General features: G+C 49.8%; 1 protein-coding gene across 8 annotated transcripts in view; it reads left to right on the forward strand.

The window, feature by feature from the left end:
• PRRC2A (proline rich coiled-coil 2A) overlaps positions 1–20,723 on the forward strand; it is a 2,343,739-nt gene that overhangs the window by 1,569,528 nt on the left and 753,488 nt on the right. For all 8 annotated transcript variants that reach the window (XM_069635075.1, XM_069635076.1, XM_069635077.1 and 5 more), the window contains exon 19: positions 1,259–1,388. In XM_069635075.1, the coding sequence (XP_069491176.1) occupies positions 1,259–1,388 (130 nt within the window). The remainder of the gene's footprint in view (positions 1–1,258; positions 1,389–20,723) is intronic.

Consider the following 20,723-nt stretch of genomic DNA (forward strand, 5'->3'; position numbering starts at 1 on the left):
GTAGTCCTCTGGCATTTCTCGTGGCCTTTTGCTTCCCTGGGAACAGGTGTTCACTTAAGAAGGGCTCCAAATCACCAACAGATAGTCCTATCCCGAATAGTGTAATTTTATTGTGTTTTATAGCGCCTACATGTCTAAGCGCTTTAGAAAACAGTTGTACAAGTCAAAGGGCAAGTAACAAAACGGACATCAGGTGGTCCTTGAGACGGGCGAAAGTGAGGATAAGACCGAGAATGGGGAGGGAGGGGGGGCGGGGGTGAAGTGTTCTGGTGCCTTGCGTCTAGGAGAGAGTGTTGAAAAGAGATTGTGCACAGGGGGGGTGACAGATGAAAGAGGGGCCATGGAGTGGGAAGGGAATAGGAGCTCAAATGGGAGGTGGTGGGGTGGTTGGATGAGGATACCATAGAGGGATTTTGACACAAGACAGTTAATGAACGAACAGATGAGATTTGAATGACAGTCCGTGAAGTGGCAGCACTGGAGAAATGACATTGCATGGAGATGGAGAAAAGAAGCCTTATAGATTAGTTGTAAATGGAATGAGTGGAGCGAGCTGATTGACTGGTTCACTAAGAAGAAGACTAGAACAATAGAACAGATGCGAGAAGAGAATTTTAGCTGAGTTAAAAGACAGGAAAGGATGTGCTTTCCGAAAGTTAAATGGAATAGACAGATCGGGGTAGTACTAGAAGTATTGCAATAAATCAAAAGTGTGGAAATGGAGAATACAAAGTTTCCGTGTGCACAAGAAATGGGGAGGGAATAGAGGGGGGGGGCAATGGTGGAGGAACTCTAATCAGGAGAGAAGAGGACCTCTGTCTTATAAGCATTATGATGGAGCTAGTGGTCATGTCCACAAGACTGGAATTAAGAGCAGACTGGATAGGCGGCGGTGGGGGGGGGGTTGAGTAAAAAGCAAGAAAGAGAGCTGAGAATCACCTGTGTAAACAATTATGAGAAGGTACAAAAGCCGAGTTGATCGAGGAGAGTGGGTGAGTAGTTTTAGTAAAGATTTTCTTTTTGCCCCTTTCCCTCCATAGATTACTATGCAGGACCACATTCCTTTGCATGATTTAAACCCTTTCCTGACTTTTTTGGAGTAAGTAAAGCCTTCTGCTTTACTTTCCTTGTTATTTTGCTCATTCTTATGGGGAAACTGATTAGTACGTACGGCTCGGCACTCTTTGTGAATGTCCTATTGGTGGAGTATTTTGTTCCTTTCAGCCCCTCATTTCTCATTCTGTTTTTGTCAAACTAGGAAACGTTGGCCTGTTTCAGGACCAGTGTATCCAGTAAACCAGCGATGCCAGGGCCCCGGGGAGAACAAGGAATCAAAACCTGCCTATCCCGGGAAATGCCCCCTCACTTGTGTAGAGGGATACATTCTGGTAAGTTATGTACTGAAATTGTTGATACGTCAAACTGGCAGTGGGTACATGCTAAGGCATTGTAGAAGTAATCACATGTAGCTACTTTAAATTAAGCCTTCAGTGGCCAGGCACTGCTTCTCGTATCCTGCCTATTATGAACTCAACAATTTCAGGCTAAACAATATACTGATCGGGTCCAACTCGTAGCATATTTTGGATAGACATTCATAATCTGATATCATCTTTGTCTCGACTTAAAAATGTTTGAATTGAAGTGCACTTTGAAAGGCTTCTATATGTATCGGATGCAGTTACTTGTAGGATGGATATCCTAATGTGACTCTTCAGCCTCTGGTATTTTGGCTGTTTCCCCCCTCATAGTTAACTTTCTTTAGACCTCTATGGGACACCCTTTCATTTTGTTTTGGTTTGTACTGTGTTCTGACTTTTTGGAGTGAATTAAAGCCCCTTGCTTTACTTCCCTTCCTGTTTGCTCATTCTTATGGGGAAACTAAGTAGTTCTGAGAATTTGTGAATGTCCTCTAGTGTTACAATAGCATACATCAACCTACAGTGAATTGCAGTTAGGATACTTTGAATCCTATCTTTTTTTGCCATTACATTGTGGTTACTTTTACAGTGTGCTGCTGGGAAGGAGGCTAGTGCTTTTCGTCATTCCCAAGTTTCCCAAGCACTTTAGAATTAGACAAGACTTCTGTTAACTGTTTTCTAAGCACTACAAGAGTCCAGGGGGGAGGAGGGTCACTAAATAAAGATGAGTAGGATTTTTAGCTGAATATATTTGTAAAACTCTTAAAGGGTAGTTGGCTTTTCTCAAAGCACGGTGAACAGCAGCATCCTCTGTGCCAGAAAGAATGCATCCTGTGCTAAAAGTAGACTACAGGAAGGCTGGCAGAGTACACGCGGTAATGCAGCAGCTGTTCCCTGTTCATCGCAAGCCAATGAAGTCTAAAAAAGATTCAATGCACGACAGAGTACTATGGGAAAACAGTTTTTTTTTTAGTTTTTTTTTTTTAGTAATTACTGGACCAGATAAAATATAATTTTATTTGAGTGAAGTGTTGAGAGTATGGCAGGAAGATGTGTTTATGTATGAATGTTTATAACATAGCAAATGATGCGAAGCAAGAGCTACAATGTATTCCTGCAGAGGCAGCACTATGTTGAGCAGGATTGGTCCAAATGTAAACCTGGCCATGCAACACTGGAGACTACAGCATCCCTTGTACCGCTAGAACATTTTTGGATGAGCTCTACCAGTATCCAGTGACCAAGTTGAAGAGTATATAGTCTGCAGGAGCCAGCCAAGGAAGACCGAATGCTGGTTGGAATGGCCATTCTCCAACCCCCCCTCCCCCCCCAATCCTCATGTGTGTAAAGATTAAAGTTTGCCATCTCTTGCAAGATAGAATAATGGCCTTAATTCCCTAGAGGGGGGCATTTAATCTGGTGTGAGTGTGATCGGGGGGGTACCCCAATATTTTTAAGGGGTACAAGTATGGCCTACCTTTCAGTGTTGACCCCGACGTGATCGGATTCACCCCTGTACTTTGCGAAACCCAGACCTAGTCACCAGAAAAAGAGCCAGGCCCAGCTATAGTGGTTGGTCCCCTTAATCAAAAAACCCATGTATATTGAGCAAATTTAGTAGGAGCCATTTTAAAAGTTATCCTCTCTATTCACTGAAGTAGGGCGTGGCTCCAGAATGACAGGCTGTTGGGCAGAATCCTGTGCATTTCCCTTAGGGAGCACTAGAGAAGATTAAGACTACAGGTATGAGCAATACATCCCCTTTGGTATCAGTCTGTACCACAAAGATTTAGTTGATAGCTGTGGCTAAGCAGTCAGACTTATCTCAAGAGGGAGATGAGCAGTATTCAGGGTTTACACAATAGGACTGCAGTACTGTGGTACAAGGAAACTCTGACCAAAGCTTTGTATTTAAAAAAATATATATATATTTTACACACTTCTAGTTCAACACATAAATCACAGTTATTAAAGCAAGTGTCATGCAGTTAGGGCCAGGTCAAAGGACTTAAAACCTCATCCAAGACTCTCTTGGAGTCTGTTCTGGCGCCTTTGGCGCCAGGCTCATAACCACCATGAAGACCAACATTAGAATGGGACTATTTACTTGGGACTATTTAACTTGGGGGTTGGGGGGGGGGGTTCAGGCAACATGGAGGCACACACATAGCTCAGTTGCAAGGAACTGGGCTATGCGGTCTAGTCTTTTGGGTGTGGCCGGCCTGGGGCTACTTTACCTGGATTACTTTGGGTGTGGCCGGCCTGGGGTTACTTTACCTGGATTACTTTGGGTGTGGCCGGCCTGGGGTTACTTTACCTGGATTACTTTGGGTGTGGCAGGCCTGGGACTATTTTACATGGACTAATTTACCTGAGTCTATGTGAACCACACCCAAACAGCAGAACATGTTTTGCGTTATTCTGCTGTGGGCAGCGTAACGCTCACCGTGTCCAGTTCTTTGATGCCAGCTTATCTGAAACCAAGGACCTGCAGAGAGAGAAAGAACACTACGAAACTTACCTGGAACAGTATGCTGTCTTCAATCCATCGCTGACTTCAGTTCCACTCACCTGAAGGTACGAACTCCATCATCCGGCACTGCATGTATCCTGGAACACCATAACCTTGAAAGAGGAGAAAGAAAGACAGCATTAGTAAGCGTTTACCCACGTTTCCTCCCGAATGAAGAAAGCCACACAATTCTTACCTGGGTAGTCCTCTCCTGATCAGTATCATTGCTGCAACATTACATCGCTCGGCGAGGAACATCGCAACCTGCAAGGAGAGAAAAGACACAGGTTAGCAATATAATCACCGGACAGCATCGCGCACACCGCGCTTTCGCCTACCCTCCCATGCTCATCTTCGAACTGCATGACAACACCAAAATACCTTTCCATACCTAAAAGGAAAGAAGTGAGACAAAATTCGAACTAAAAGGAACATAAGAACTGCATATAAAGACTTTAAAGCAGCAAACCTACAGAGTCGCAGCAGGCCTGGATTCCCACAGGGGGGCTTGCACCAGTGAAGTAACTTGGTTGCTGCTCGCCCCCCACATCTACACGCCCCTGCAACGAGGAGCAGGACAGAGAATCCACCTTTTACAATATTAAGGTGAGGAGAAGGCCAAAGAGGGGAGGAAGGAGTTGAGGCCAAGGGAGGTGGGAAAATATCTCCCTAGTTAAATTGTAGACAAGTTTGTGCAAGAGTGAAAACTGAGCAAAACGGCACAGTGAAAAGCAAACACAAATTGCACTCTAGCAATTTCTCACAAGGGAGGGAAAGAACACGTTATACAGGAATATACTTAGTTACCCTAGCAACACATCCCAATAAGACTGTGAACAAGTTTAGGCAAGGCAGTACTTTAGCATGTATAATACTTGGGTGAAAACCGAGCAAAATGGCACTTCACAAGTTTTAAAAGTGGGAAGGGAAAGGTGGTTATAAGAGTTAGGGGCACCAACACATTTCTAGGTGAGAAGCAATATAGAGAAGGCAGTTGTAACAGATTTAGCCAGAGTCAATAGACTGTGCCAGAGCCAGTGGTACAGGCAAAGTGCCCAGGAGCAAAATGTTCTTGTAGCTGCAGTCAAGTCTTTGTTAAACGATTCGAAAAGTTGGTTGCAGAAGGTGAAAGACCATGTTAGAGGAGAGGGGCGCCCAACCCACTAGGTAGGTAAAGGATTTAAAACACCTTTAGCGGTACCACACGAAAAGGGAGGCCTGGCAGGACAAAGTACCTTAAAATGTAGAAGAGGCTCCTGCGGTGGTGGTTTTTCCTGGAAGTTCGGGAGATCCAGCAGAGGAAGAGGCTCTCGTCGTGGAGGAAAGTTAGAGTTACTGCACTGGCCAGGGATGAAACCAGCCGCGGTGCTGCCAAACAAAATAAAAGGTACGCTCCTTTAAATCGCGGTCAGGGTGGACGGGTGCCTGGTTATCCGGTCTCCAGGTGCAGGGCACTGGCGATTCGACCAAGGCAGGTCCAGGAAGGCGATTGTCAAACTGGTTGGCCCCACCAGCTCAAGGGAAGAAGGCTCTTGCAGATGAAGATCTTCTCTCGTCGTGTGGATAAAAGTGGTGAGACGCTGCAGCAGGGCTTCACCGGTGGTTCAGTTGATGCAGGTGTCTTTGGCTTTTCTCCTCTTCGGCTTCTTAGTTCCAGTGGCGACGGCCTGCTCTTCCAGTCCTCAGGACCCTGCTTTTATGCAAAAAGATCCCCATTCATACATCCTAGCTGTCACTCACACAGTAGATTGGTCTTCCTGGCGGGAGACCCTCCAGCCTATCGGGGCAGAGTGCGACATGGGTTGCTGAGGCAACCCTGTCCAGGGGTCCTACTCCCCCTCCCACACAATGGGTCCACCCCAGACTCGGTGGCACTGAAAGAAGGGCTTCTTGGCAGAAGCCCGCCAAAAGGACGAACAAAGGATCCCCCGACCTGGGTTAGGATCTTAGAGAAAGACACGAGAAAGAATTTATACAGAAGTTCTGGCAAATAAAACCTACCAGAGTGAAGTTAATATAAAACTAAACCGGCGGTATGTTAGAGGCTGTCAGTAAATGTGCTAGCTCGAACAATGGGAAAATCCCATAGAGAAATATTCACGGTCAAATATTTTTGGTAGTAACCACTGCCACCAGCCAGAAACTTTTGAGAGAGGGACTGTACGGTACCCTCTCGAAAATGAACATAAGGGAAAAACTATTAACCCTTTCCAGTACCTCCCATAGTAAGATGGGTTGTACTGGTTTTGTTCATAAAGAGTGACTAGTAAAGTCAATGGGGACTTTACATGCCCTGGGAGACAGTAGTCAGTCCCAGGGTATGGAGTCTGTTTGGGGGTTGCTACGACACCCCTGTGTCACTGCACGGAGGGTGCTGTGTAACACATGTGGATAAAGATGGTTCCTATGAAGATGAGATAAACCCTATAGACTTTAAACACAAAAAATAGCCTATAACACATGTAGCAAATATGCCTAAGGGTGGGGAAAAAGAGTCTCGTGCTGACCAGGAGAAAAAAACAAACCCTTCAAATCCAGCAAATCTGCAGGGGGGCTCTATAGGTAAGGGAAATTAGCCATAGAATGAGAATTCTCCCCAACACAGGCCAGCTTCGGAACGGAGGTAACTCGAGTGAACAATGCCCACGTGAGTATACTCTTGCAAGTGATAACAAAATAGGAACATGTATGTATGTATGTATGATATTATGGTGATGTGAAAGATATTATGATGATGAAAAGAGGACACTGCGTTTGAGTTTTGATGACTAATCTCAGACACATTCAGTGAAAATTACACATTTGGTGAACATGATAATTTTTCAATGAGAACCTGGTTGGAAAGATCCATATTTGGTGAATTTAAATCTATGACTGCAATGTCCTCAACACCTTCACATTGCAAACCAGAGATATCTATAGCCACCGGGGCCATGAAATCACCTCTTAAAACTGTACTGTCAGATAGTGAAATATTACATGGCGTTATTTCAATCACATAATTTTCATGAATCGCAACAGGAAGAGGCGTAGTCATATTGGAACCTCTATTTAAGGAAATATCCTGCAAGCTTATAGATTTACTAACTCCACCCTTGAGATCGGCAGGAGAGTAAAAGATTCATATGTCTGAGAAAACTTAAGTCATTCTGGCAGTTTCTCCCCAGTTTCTTACCAAATGATCAAGACCTCAGTGTTTAACGGGCTGGAGGTTTAGCTGCCGGTTCCCTCGAGTTGCTTTGAGCACTTTGCGTGTCAGGTGCTGTACGCCATTCAATGCGGGGTGGCAGCATGTCAGTCCGCAGCGTGTAAAGATTCTGCTTCATTTAAAGGCTCCAAACTCGACCTCACAAGAGAAGATACTGCAAAAGTAAAACCTAATTTACAACCAAACTACGAAAAATAAGCCACCAAGAAAAATAAACCTAAAAATAAGAACAAAACAGGAGTCACGAGGCACCCACAGAGAGCGCCACGGCAAAGCGTTCGTTCACAAAGGGGCTGAGGATACAATTCCTCAAAGGCAGATATATCTAAATAAAGAAGAAAGAGGTATAGTTGGCCTTAACAATCAGTTATACAAGTGTCCACTCAGTCCAGGAGGCAGAGGAGCAGTGTTAAAGAAAGTAAACTACCCAAAAGTACATCCGATGTTGTAAGGGTATCGGGCCAACAACAGAGAGTCTGGTGCAAAGCCGTGCTTTCCAGGTGCTTTCGCTAAGTGCACGTGGAAGCCTCCTTTTGAGCGTTCGTCCACAAAGGGGTGGGGCTACAATTCCTCAAAGGCAGATATATCCAAAAGTAAATCCGATGTTGTAAGGGTATCAGGCCAACAACGGAGTGTCTGGTGCAAAGCGGTGCTTTCCAGGTGCTTTCCCTAAGTGTGCGCCTGAAGGAGTTAGATATTGGGTGCATCTATCGGATGTCCTAAGAGCACTTAGACAAGTTATAGTTTATTAAAGGGCATAGCCAAAGAAGAGACCTCTTTGAGGATCCATGCCAAGGTGTTGTGCATTGGCACACGCCTGTTTCTTTCCTTTTTTTCATTTTTTTCAAAAAAATGTTTGGGGGGGGTTAGGGGGGGTCCAGGACTCTGTCGGCCCTGGAGGAAAAAGGGTCTCCCTATTCCCACTCTCTCGCTCCCTTCCTCTTTCTGTCTTGCTCCCTCTTTCTCTCTCCTTCGGTCTTTCTTTTTCGCTCTTTCTCTTGCGCTCTTTCTCTCGCTCGCTCTCACTTTTTCTCTTTCATGATAACCTTTTTTCTCCTCAAGGAATAAGCAAAGATAGCTGAACGACCTCACTGTTCTGTAGGGATCAAGTTAAAATACATTACATTTGTTATAGAAATTTTGTAGTGCCTCTTTTTAGTACTGTGTGTTTTTTTGTATGACACTGGTTGTGGTTGTTGGGATGGATGAAGGTAGGTTTGTTATATGGGGTGGCCATATATAAAGGGGGGGGAGGGGTGGACAGTTGGAAAATAATGCAAGTATAAGTATATGTATGAAACAAAAAAACAATCACAAAATGTCTCTCTTTTTGCCGGCCACCCCTACATGTTTTCTTAGATAAATGAAACGGGAAGTATGATTGATGTATGATTTATGTAAGGGGTTGGGCTTTGATAATATTTCTGACATCCAGAATGTAGAAACATTGTATAGGTGGTACTCTAATTGATTACTTTACTTCCTGTAATGTGCATATCAAAGATGTTACGTGTGTGCACTTATCCCCCACACATCGGGGACTCCTAATGTTTTAGTTCCACATCCAGACCTAAATAGAGGCATAATGCTTGATATATCTTCCACTATAGGGGATAAAGGGCACATTCCAGGCCCATAGTGTGCAGTTGAGGAGCATTGATCTAGACCCAGCGTTATGCAATGGCAACACAAAATGCTGCCAGTGTCTACAAGGACCATCTTCTTCCTTGGGCGGTTACTCAAGTGACCATGACAAATGGCAGGGCCCACAGTGATGTGTCTGGCAGATGCGCTGATCGAGTACAGCGGAGAAGCAATATCCCAAATAACTGTGTGCGCAAAAATGGTCCCAACACATCACAAGACTGACACGGATTGCAACAGTGAGGAAGCCAGTGCGAATAGATAGAGCCAAAAACTTTATTTTAGCAATGATGGAATAGTTTCTGGTGGCGCAAACACGCAGTGCCACCACACTCTTGTGATCCCTGGTATGACGAAAGATACAGCAGGAGTAATGGATTACTACCGAGTTTATGGCCAACAAGCCTACCTGCACCTCCTGCCATCTTGGAGGGGCAAGTGTTCACTGGCCACCCTGCACTCAGTGCTACTAGTAATCCTGGAAGAACACCTGAAGGGAGAAGAAATGCCTGTCGAAGTGCCAACAGCCACTTTAGCACCTAAAGAAGAAGAAAGATGCTTGCAGATCACATAAGAACTTGGTATGCTGCCAGAAAAAGGTCTATTTCAGCGGCGGGGAAGAAAAAAAGAGCTCAAACTGTCTCAAAATACTATCCCGCACTGCCCAGAGGAATACCTGACGAGTATTGGCTTTACTCCAGCCCAGAAGAGACTTTCTTTTTTGGCTCCTGGGTACAAGCAGCTGCTGCACTTTTCTACCCCCGGAAGATGCTGAGAATGGGTCACTATCCCACGTTATCAAGGCAGTGCACAATCTAGGGTTCAAATGAAGAAAGAAGGTGGCGTTCAGAACACAGATTGGCTATCGCTTGCCTTTGATGGGATTTTGTCATGGCTGGAGGCAGCAGTAAAATTACTGATTCCTGTGATCAGATCTTGGTCCTCTTCTGCACGTGCCAATGGGGTCTTCGATGTGTTCCTATAGTTCCTAATAATGCAAAGATGGTGGTATCAATAGGGGGGGGGGGATCTAAAACACCTTGCCATTCAATAAACAGCAAAACTCAATACTAATATTTCGAAGTGATTGTGTCCTCCAACGTATACCTTATCTTTGATGGATCATCTCCAGCTTGCTGGCCTCGGAATTTTTTTTTCAGTAGAGTGTGCTGCGTGTCGACGTCCCTCGAGCCAATGTCCCTCGATGGCCTCCGTATCGGCGCCGACGTCACCACACATATAAATAGACTCGCGCAGCGTCTGTTGCTCAGTTCCGTTCTTCTGCGCTTCGTGGGGCCTCAGAATATCATTGCTCAGTTCTTCAGTCAAATATATCGATATATTCTCCAGCATGGGGTCTGGCATGGATTCACATGCTCATGAATATTCCCCGTCGTCAGGCTGGGAATCCTCGGTAAAGAAAAAATCAGTATCAGTTTCGTTTCTGATCTGTCTTTCGTAGTAGCAACCAATCACTGATCTCTGCGTCATACTGACCACAGCCAATGACTGCCCTCTACCTAAGCCCCGCCTCTGGCAGCCATCTTCAGATTTTTACCGCACGTTCAAGTGTTGGGATCCTCGTGCTATTGCTCTCGAGCGTTAGTGCTATTTTTTTCACGTTTTTTCTCAAAAAATTTCTTTCGGTCAAAAGAGCCTCAAGCTCCACCGTTTCTTCATCCGATCAACGGGGACCCGTGTCGGATTCGTCTACACCCCTCAAGGGTGAAGATTTCGTCGAGCCACGCTTTTGGAGGACTCCAGAAGTTTCTCAGGCCCATCTCGGTCATGGCCCAGGAGAAGGGAAGCTCGACGCCCGGAAAGCTGTTCAGGGTCTGCCCTGGATGCCAGCTTCAGAATGTCTTTAAGGAGGACGAACACTTGTCTTTACTGCCTACATGAGGACAAGACGCACATGGAGAAGGACTGGGCGTTTTGCGGCAATATGTCGGAGCGGACCATGAAGGACCGCCATCAACGTCTCGCCAAATGGCTGGAAGGGAAGAGCCCGTCAGGCGAGAAGAAGAAGAAGTCAGAGCGGTCTTCTAAGACCTTTGAGAACGCCCCGGCGACAGGGGTCCAACAGATGGCCAAGCACCGCGAGTCCGCTGGCACCGGGAGCGCCGAACGGTCGGGCTCTACGGGCGCCAGGCAGGGCGCATCCTCCCCGGCACCATCAACCACGAGCCAACGCTCTGGCTCGGGTAAGAGGAAGGCCGAGCACCCGGCAAAGCTCCTGGAGAGACCCCGGTCGAGCTCGAAGGCCTTATCGGAGGGGGAGCGAGGCGGTGACCCTCCCCCCAAGGAGAAGGCGGTGAGTGCACCTAAGGTGGTGAAAGCCTTAATCCATCCGGCCAAGGCCTCTATCGAGACAGTCACGGCGGCCCTGGCTCAGCCTGTGGAGGCTACACCAGTGGTGGCGACCTCGGGGCTCAGAGTCTCCCTGCCACCGCGGAGGGACTCCTCTTTCATGCCCATCGACAGGACCCCTGTGAAACCTCCGACGGAGAAGAAAAAGGGGGGGCAGGAGGTCGTGGATTCGGCCTCAACCTCTGAGGAACAGCTGATCGAAGTCTTAAGCCACGGCGTTGGCGTGGAAGAAGACCAGCCCGTCGGGAGGGACCCCGACGTAGGAGACGACGAGAACGTCAAGGGTGCCGATGGGGCTCCTGACCGCCCGTCGGACTCCCCTCAACCCCCTCAACCAGTGCCGCAAGACAACTCGGTGGCCATTTTGTTGGCTATACAGTCCTTATGCTTGGAGATAAGGACGAGACTGCCGTTACCACCAGCGGAAGAACCGCTCCCGACGGGGGACCCGGAGCCAGGCCCTTCTGGGAGCCCTCCCCCTAAGAGAAGGATTCATCCTCCACCTCCTTTTCAGCCATCGCGCCCTGTTCAACCCTCCTCCCCGTCCACGACACGTGGGGATGATACGGGGACTGACACGGCCGCGACGGGTACAGACGACGAGGTTTACGACGAGGATCTCCCGTCGTCACCTCCCACCCGGGCTTCCCCGCCCGACGAGATTGGATCGTTTCACTCCATGATCGCCAGGGCATCCGAGCTTTTCCAGCTCTGCCCGGAAGAGAAGGAGGAAGGTTTCCTTTATCAATGGCGCAAGGCCAAGAGGAAGACGGTCCTCTCTGTACCTCAACTGGACGATATTTGGGATGAGGGCCTCGCCCTCCTCAAGAACCCATCCACGACGCCGGCTAGAAGGGATCGGTACGAGAAGAAGTACCGGGTCCCGGACGCGGCCCCCTTGTGCCTTCGGGCACAGCCGACCCCGGACTCGGTCGTCTCCGCGGCGGCCAGGAAGAAAGCGGGGGGCGCGGCCTCTACGTCGACCTCCCCGCCGGACGGCGAGGGAAAGAAATTAGACTCCATGGGACGCAGAGTCATCTCGTCTGCAGCGACGACGATTAAGGCGGCCAACGCCTTGGCTATCGTAGCCCGCTACGACAGGGAATTGTGGTTCAAACTGGCCCCCCTGCTGGACTTCCTACCAGACGACAAGAGGGCGGAAGCCCTAGAGATCTTGCAGGAAGGAGAGGTGGCGTCGGACCACGCCATTACGATTGCGACGGACATCGCCGACACTGGATTTCACCTGTTGGGCAACGGCGTGTGCCTTAGGCGGCGTGGATGGCTCAAGGCTACTGACTTGCGTCAGGACGTGCAGACCAGAGTCTTGGACATGCCGTTCGACGGAAACAACCTGTTTGGGAAAACAGTGGACGATTCCCTACAAGCCATCAAGACGGACACGGAGACGGCCCGTGCTCTTGGTGTTCTCCAGCAACGACGGCTACCCTTTCGGAGCGGCGGAGGCAAACAGGGTGCCTCCAAAGGTTCCAGCGGCAGATTTTCCACCTACCGTCAAGCGGCCCGTTCATCGTCACAGGAAGCTTACAGGGGACGAGGCAAGTCAGGCGGACCCCGCCGTCGACGCCAAGGACGACAAGGCGGCAAAGCCTCGTCGAAGCAGGACTGAACCGGCCGTGGGGTCAGGCCCCATCCGAAGCACCCCGGTGGGAGGCCGGCTGGCGAGCTTCGTCAGCGTGTGGGAGTCCATCTCCACTGACCGTTGGGTGCTGGACGCCCTAGCTCAGGGTCACGCGCTCGAGTTTCTAAAGAGGTGCCTGCGCGTCCCCCCTGTGGCCAGGAAAGAAGATCACGTCCCTCAACTTCTCTTGGAGGTAAGGGCGATGCTCAAGAAGGGCGCCATCGAGCTCGTCCCAAAGAGGCTTCGGGGCTCCAGAGTTTACTCAAGATACTTCCTCGTGAAGAAGACGGGAGGATGGCGTCCCATCCTGGACCTACGACGACTGAACAAATTCATCAAGGCACAGAAGTTCCGGATGGTCACCCTCCAACACGTCCTGGGTCAGCTGGAGGAGGGCGATTTCCTGTCGTCGTTGGATTTGGAGCATGCCTACTTCCATATTCCCATCCTAAAGGGACACAGAAAGTTTCTCAGGTTCGTGGTCCAAGGGCGTCACTACCAGTTCAGAGCCCTTCCCTTCGGATTGAGGTCGGCACCCAGGGTGTTCACCAAGTGCCTCGCACCGGTGGCGGCGCAGCTGCGCCGAGTGGGGATCCACGTCTACCCCTACCTGGACGACTGGCTCATCCGAGCAAAGACGAAGGAGCTCGCCGTGGCGCACACGGCAAGGACCGTCCAACTACTCACGGACCTGGGATTCTCCATAAACTACGCCAAGTCCCACCTGGTGCCCGCGCAAGACGCACTGTTTCTGGGAGCGAAGCACGACAGTGTCGCTTCTGGCCTCTCCGTCGGAGGAAAGGACGAGAGCCATCTTGGGCAAGGTGCAGTGGATGCTGGTCGCGGACGCGGCCAGGGTGAGGTCCATCAAGTCCCTCCTCGGAATGATGTCTTCTTGCATTTACCTCATCCGCCTGTGCAGGCTCCGGATGCGCCCCTTGCAGGAGTTCCTGGACGCGCGCTGGATCCAGACGACGGGCAGCTTCGAGGAGAGGATCACACTCGACGAGAGTTTCCGACGAGCGATCCGGTGGTGGGGCACCCGCGCGCATCTGACGGCGGGCATGGACTTCCAGACCCCCGGCCACAAGGAGACAGTGACCACGGATGCCTCCCTGGAAGGGTGGGGAGCGCACACCGAAAATCTGCACGCGAGAGGCCTTTGGCTTCCGACGGAGAAGTCCCTCCATATCAACGTCCTGGAGCTCCGTGCAGTGTTTTGGGCCCTCAGGTCCTTTCTTCCGTCCCTCAAGGGCAAGGTGGTGAGGATCTTCACCGACAACACTACCACCATGTTCTACATCAGGAAGCAGGGCGGAACCAGGTCCCCAGCCCTGTCCAAGAGGCGCAGGATCTGTGGCATTGGGCCGTCGCCCAAGGGATGTTTCTGGTGCCGTTTCATCGGGCAGGGATAAAAAACACCATCACCGACTCGCTCAGCAGAGAGCTGCGCTCGTGCCACGAGTGGGAACTACGACAGGATCTAGTGGACCGCCTCTTCCGACGGTGGGGCACACCCCAGATCGATCTGTTCGCGACGGCGACTAACTCCAAGTGATGGAGGTTCACCAGCAGGTTTCCCCAGCCGAGGAGCATGGGCGATGCTTTCTCGTTCCCCTGGGAGGGCCTGTTTCTATACGCGTTCCCTCCATTGCCATTGCTGATCCGGCTCATCAACCAGCTCAAGAGGTCACGGTGCAAGATGATCCTCGTCGCACCTGCGTGGCCGAGGCAGATATGGTTCCCGGACCTTCTGGACTTGTCAGCGTCCCCGTCGATCAAGCTGCCAGAGGACACGGATCTTCTCTCCAGGGAAGGAGGCGCCATCCTCCATCACGACCCGAAGTCGCTGAACTTGCAGGCCTGGCTCCTGCAGCGTTAGAGTTTGGAGGATACGACATACTGGCCGACTGCACAGAGGTTCTTGCAAAGGCCAGGGCGTCCTCAACTCTTAAATGCTATGGACACAAATGGAAGAGGTTCTCTGTCTGGTGCCACGCACAGAAGATTAACCCTCTACGGATTACGGCTCCCCAGGTACTGCCGTACCTTCTGACGCTGGCCAAGGCTGGACTGGCGCACGCGTCCATCAAGATTCATCTTTGTGGTCTCATCGTCTGGTGAAAGAATTCATGAAGGGACTGTTCAGATCGTTCCCGCCGGTGAGGGCTCCGGCCCCGGCGTGGGAGCTCAACGTGGTGCTGACCAAGCTCATGGGACCTCCGTTCGAGCCTCTGCACTCGGCTCCGTTGAAGTTCTTGTCGTGCAAAACAGCGTTTCTTGTGGCCATCACCTCCGCACGGAGAGTGGGAGAGATCCAGGCCCTTTCCTGCAAGCCCCCGTACTTGACTTTTCACGACACGAGGGTAGTGCTCAGGTCGCACCCCTCCTTCATGCCCAAGGTGCCGTCGGAATTCCACCTCAACGAACCCTTGGTGCTGCCTGTTTTCTTCCCGTCGCCTTCGTCGCCGGCCGAAAGGACTTTGCACTCGCTGGATGTGGCTAGAGCGCTGAAGTTTTACGTGGACCGCACGAAGTGTTTTCGGAAGACGTCACAACTTTTTGTGAACTTTGGACCTGTCAATCAGGGGAAGGCTCTCTCAAAGGCTTCCATTTCCAGATTGCTCTCCGGCTGTATCATGTACTGTCATAGGTTGGCAAACCGACCGCTGCCCGGCCGTCCGAGAGCCCATTCCACCAGAGCGATCGCAGCTACCACGGCGTTCCTATCTGGTGTGCCCTTGCTGGACATCTGCAGGGCTGCTACGTGGAGGTCGACGCACACCTTCACGAAATTCTACTGCGTCGACCGGGATTCCAGGGAGGAGTCCAGGGTCGGCCAAGCAGTGCTGCGCAATCTGTTCGCCTAAGGTGAGCCTGGTGAGGAGGTAAGAATTGCTTAATGTTGAGTTTGATGTAATGCTTAATGTTGAGCCTTTGCCACCTCCCGTGGTTGTGCATGTGTATACTGCTATGTATTCTTATATTCATGAGCATGTGAATCCATGCCAGACCCCATGCTGGAGAAGGAACAAGTTACTTACCTGTAACTTGTTCTCCAGCATGGGTCTGGCATGGATTCACATGCGAACCCTCCCGCCTACCCCTCTGCGGCTCTTCACTTGGTCATACTGCCACTTCACGTGCTACCAAATCTGAAGATGGCTGCCAGAGGCGGGGCTTAGGTAGAGGGCAGTCATTGGCTGTGGTCAGTATGACGCAGAGATCAGTGATTCGTTTCTGATCTGTCTTTCGTAGTAGCAACCAAACTTATAATGATTTTTTTCTTTACCGAGGATTCCCAGCCTGACGACGGGGAATATTCATGAGCATGTGAATCCATGCCAGACTCATGCTGGAGAACAACAGTTACAGGTAAGTAACTTGTTCCTTCCTTGTGAATGCGGACTCTTACTCGATGGCTTCCTCACCCGAACCGACGACTCCACGGTCCGGCTTCATAAAATGTAGAGACTGTGGAAAGAAAATGTCGTTGATGGTTCCTCACAGGATCTGTTTGTGGTGCCTGGGAATCGAGCACCATTGTTCGGAGTGCGAGGACTGCATGTCCATGACGGCGAAAGCCTTGAAGGAGCATAAGGGAAAGCTCGAGAGAGGTAAGGCAGTTAAAACTTCTTCGAAAGTTTCCTCGGCGGAGTCGAGACATTCGTCTCCTCGCCATCATAAGACATTCTCTTTCTAGATCTCGAAGCAGTTCCCATCACTCTTCAAGATCTAAGCATTCAAAAAAGAGACGTCGAAGATCCCCTTCCTCGTCTTCTTCCATTTCCCCCAAAAGGGTTTCCTTTCCCACAAAACATAGCTCTCAGGCTGAGTGGGAGGAATTCAGGAAAAAGATGCTAAGCGTCTTCAAGAAAGCGGCTTCGACCCCCTCAAAGACTGCTGAGGGTGATACCCTGGGTGAAAGACCCGAAAATCAAAAAGCTGCGAGTCGCAGTACCCGGCGAAAGAAGCCACTCAAGAGCGCCACGAACCTTCGAGTAAAGGCAAAGTTGCGTCATCGATGTCGAGGATCCCTTCGACACATAGATCGGCGTCGACGCCGTCATCGAAGGGTTCTTCGATGCACAGGTCAGTCGAGTCGACGCCGTCTTCGACACAGAGAAAGGACAAACCCACGGCCACCTCACAGCCAGTGGCCATACCCAGAGCCTCAGGCACGAGAATGTCATCGACAACCTCGAGTAGAATCCTGATACTCTCGAGTTCATCGAGGCCTCTACCACCTTTCTCGACGCCTTTTTCGATGGCTTCGAAGCCTTTAAAGTCCGCGTCGACGTCTTCTCAGCTAATCATGACAAATCTGGCTCCTCCTGCACTGGAAATGGGATTTATACAATTTTCAAGACCTGACCACTCCAGGGTCTTCTATTTATGAAGAAGGGGAGGATTCAGATCAGGATAGGCCCTTTGATTTACAGGGATCTGCAACTCCTGCACTAGAGGAATTTACCTCTGAGGAAGGTAGGTTGAAAGACCTCCATGAAACCCTACAGGAAGCAAGTGGGTTGGACACTTCCCCAGAAGTGGAATTTGCCACACCAGACCCAGGGGAACATGCTGAAACCCCTTATAGAACCTTGATGGCAAGGATAATAGAATTTATGGGATGGTCCACACCCTCACCTGCTTTTCAGCAAGACGACCTCCCAGACATCTTGGTCAAAGATCCACAGGAGGATCCTGTAGTGCCATTTCATGCGGCATTACAAAGGAGAATATTGACAAACTGGTAAACACCTGAGGTTATCCCAGCAGTTAACAAGAAACTATCAGCTAAATATCGGGTGTCTTCTGCTGACCCTGAATATTTATCCAAACACCCAACTCCGGAGAGTCTGGTTGTTCAGGCAGCTACTTCAGCAGGTGGTCAATCGGCTTACCCTACTGTTCCACAGGACAGGGATGATAAGAGATATGACTCTAAGGCCAAAAAAGTATTTTCCGCATGTAGCATGGCGTTGAAATCCATCAATGCTACTTGTACGCTCGCAAAGTTCAGCCACACACTTTGGGAGTGTGCTTCATCAGCGGCTGACTGCCTCCCGGAGGGAGAAGAAAGCGAAGCGTTTCTCAACATCATTAAGGATGGTAAGGACGCAATGTGCGATTCCTTTCAGACTGGCATCGATTCTGCTGACAGTATCAGCAGGGCCATGGCGGCAAGTACAACAACCAGGAGATTTGCTTGGTTGCGAGAAGTCTGGTTTTGCTCCAGATGTTCAAAGCAGACTCTTGAATATGCCCTTTGACGGCTCTTCTTTGTTTGGTAAGAAGGCGGATGACAGTTGAGAAAAACTACAAACATCAAAAGCAGCAGCAAAATCCTTAGGAGCTGCAATCCATCAGACACCATATCGCCCCTCAGGAACCTCTTGGAGAGGCAAGTCCTTTTGCTTCTATTCCGCATTCGGAAAGGGCAGAGGACAGCCGGTTCAAAGGGGTCAGAAGAAATTCACCCGAGGTGGACGGGGTAAAAAAACAAAAGCCGCAGCAGCAGGTGCCTCTTTACCTTCGGCATCTGCATCAGCCGCCTCCAAACCGCTCTGAGGACTCTCTTCACAAAACACCAGTAGGGGGCAGGTTAACTCAACATCTGACGGAATGGCAGGCTATTACGTCAGATGCTTGGGCATTGGAGACAGTTGCCCAAGGTTACTGCCTGCCTTTTCTACGCATCCCTCAGTCATCCACCGGGGAACAGCTCTGAGTTCCAGATCCGCCCCTCTTGCTGGAAATTGTAGACCTGCTAGAGAAAGGTGCCATAGAACCGGTACCTGTAGCGGAGAGGAACAAGGGCTGGTACTCGCCCTACTTTCTCATACCGAAGAAAGACTGGGGACTGAGACCTATCTTGGACTTATGAGAATTGAACAAGTTCCTCAGGAAGGACAAGTTCAAGATGGTAACTCTCTCTTGGATCCTTCAGGCCCTCCAGCTCCAGGACTGGCTGGTATATTTGGACCTCCAGGATGCTTATTTCCATGTGCCAATCCACCTCAAACACAGGAAATACCTGAGGTTCGCAATTGGCGGCTCTCATTATCAATTTCGAGTTCTGCCATTTGGGCTGACCTCCGCCTGAGGGTCTTCACCAAGCTAATGTCGTTAGTGGCTTGAAGTCTAGGGAAGGAAGGGATCCACATCTACCCCTACCTGGACGATTGGCTGATCAGAGCTGTATCTTCGGAACAAGCTCAGATCCAGCTAGATTGTCTGCCACTTCCTTCACAAACTGGGCTTCTCCCTCAATTTAAAGAAGTCACAGATGATACCATCGCAGAGATTCCAGTTCATTGGAGCGGTCGTGGACACTTCCCTGGGAAAAGCCTCGCCACCAGAGGTGAGGGCTCAAGATATTCTGCAGATGGTCACCAAGTTTCAAAAGGCCCAACGTCTCCCAGCCTTCGACTTTTTTGAGGTTGCTAGGCCTCATGGCATCCTGCATCTTCCTTGTGCCAAAGGCTCGCCTGAGAATGAGATCTCTTCAGTGGGCACTGAGGATTCAGTGGTCGCAATTCTCAGGGAGAATGACAGACCTCCTTTAGATTCCGGACAAGGGTGGCTAAACCTCTTGAAGGGGGAACTGTTTTGGCAACCATGGCCGGGGATAGCAGTAGTCACAGATGCCTCACTCACGGGGTGGGGAGCCCATACCAACGACTTGATCATCAGCGGTCGTTGGTCTCCATCGGAGTCCAGACTACATATCAACCTGTTAGAGCTGAGAGCAATCAGACTAGCCCTGAAGGCTTTTCTGCCATCTGTACAGGGCAAAAATGTCCTGATAATGACGGACAACACAGTGGCCATGCACTACCTCAACAAAAGAGGAGGCGTAGGATCACTACCACTGTGCAGAAAGGCAATGCAGCTCTGGTTTTGGGCAATTCAAGAAGGAATCTCTCGATCGGCAGTCCACCTAGCCGGAGAGAAGAACTTGACGGTGGACGCTCTGAGCAGGCAGGGCACAGTCTCCCACGAGTGGGAACTAGCTCAGGAAGTCCTTCAGGAGATCTTTGCCCTTTGGGGAACCCCTCAAGTGGATCTGTTTGCCACCAGTACCAACAGAAAATGCGATCTGTTTTTTTCAAGGGAATTTCCCCCGAGAGGAGCTCTAGGGGACGCGTTCGTAGTGGACTGGGAGTTTACACTCCTGTACGCGTTTACACCAGTCCCTGTCATTCCTCAAATGATCAGGAGGTTGAGAAGATTCCGGAGAACCATGATCCTAATTGCCCCAGACTGGGCCAGGAGAACGTGGTACCCGGAACTTCTGGACATGTCCATCTGCCCTCCAATTCGTCTTCCACTCAAGGAGAATCTTCTCTCACAGAAGGGAGGTCAGGTTCTCCATCCAGACATCAAAACCTTCAACCTTCACGCCTGGCTTCTGAAAGGTTGAGATACAAGGATTGGGACCTCCCTGATGACGTCATGGAAGTGTTGCTTTCGGCCAGAAGGCCAGCAACAAAGTCTTTATACCGCTGCCGTTGGAACAAGTTTTGCAGCTGGTGTAGAGAAGAGAATATCAACCCTTTTTCATGTGGTACACCAACAGTGTTATCCTTTCTACTCTACTTGGCAAATTCAGGCATTCAAGTTGGCACTATCAAGGGCTATCTCGCAGCGCTATCGATATTCAAGCCCACTGTGGAGGAACCTTTGTATTCAAATTACCCTTAGTAATACAATTTCTAACGGGATTAACTAATGTCTACCCTCCAACACCGTTCCAGGTTCCTTTATGGGACTTAAATTTAGTCTTAAATTTCCTGATGGGTACTCCTTTCGAACCACTCCACTCTTGTTCGCTAAGATTTCTCACCCTTAAAACTGTCTTATTAGTGGCTTTAACATCTGCTGGAAGGGTTAGCGAATTACAAGCTCTACCTTGTAAACCCC

This window comes from Ambystoma mexicanum, chromosome 13 (assembly GCF_040938575.1).
Source record: "Ambystoma mexicanum isolate Mex_15411 chromosome 13, UKY_AmexF1_1, whole genome shotgun sequence".
NCBI lineage: Eukaryota > Metazoa > Chordata > Amphibia > Caudata > Ambystomatidae > Ambystoma > Ambystoma mexicanum.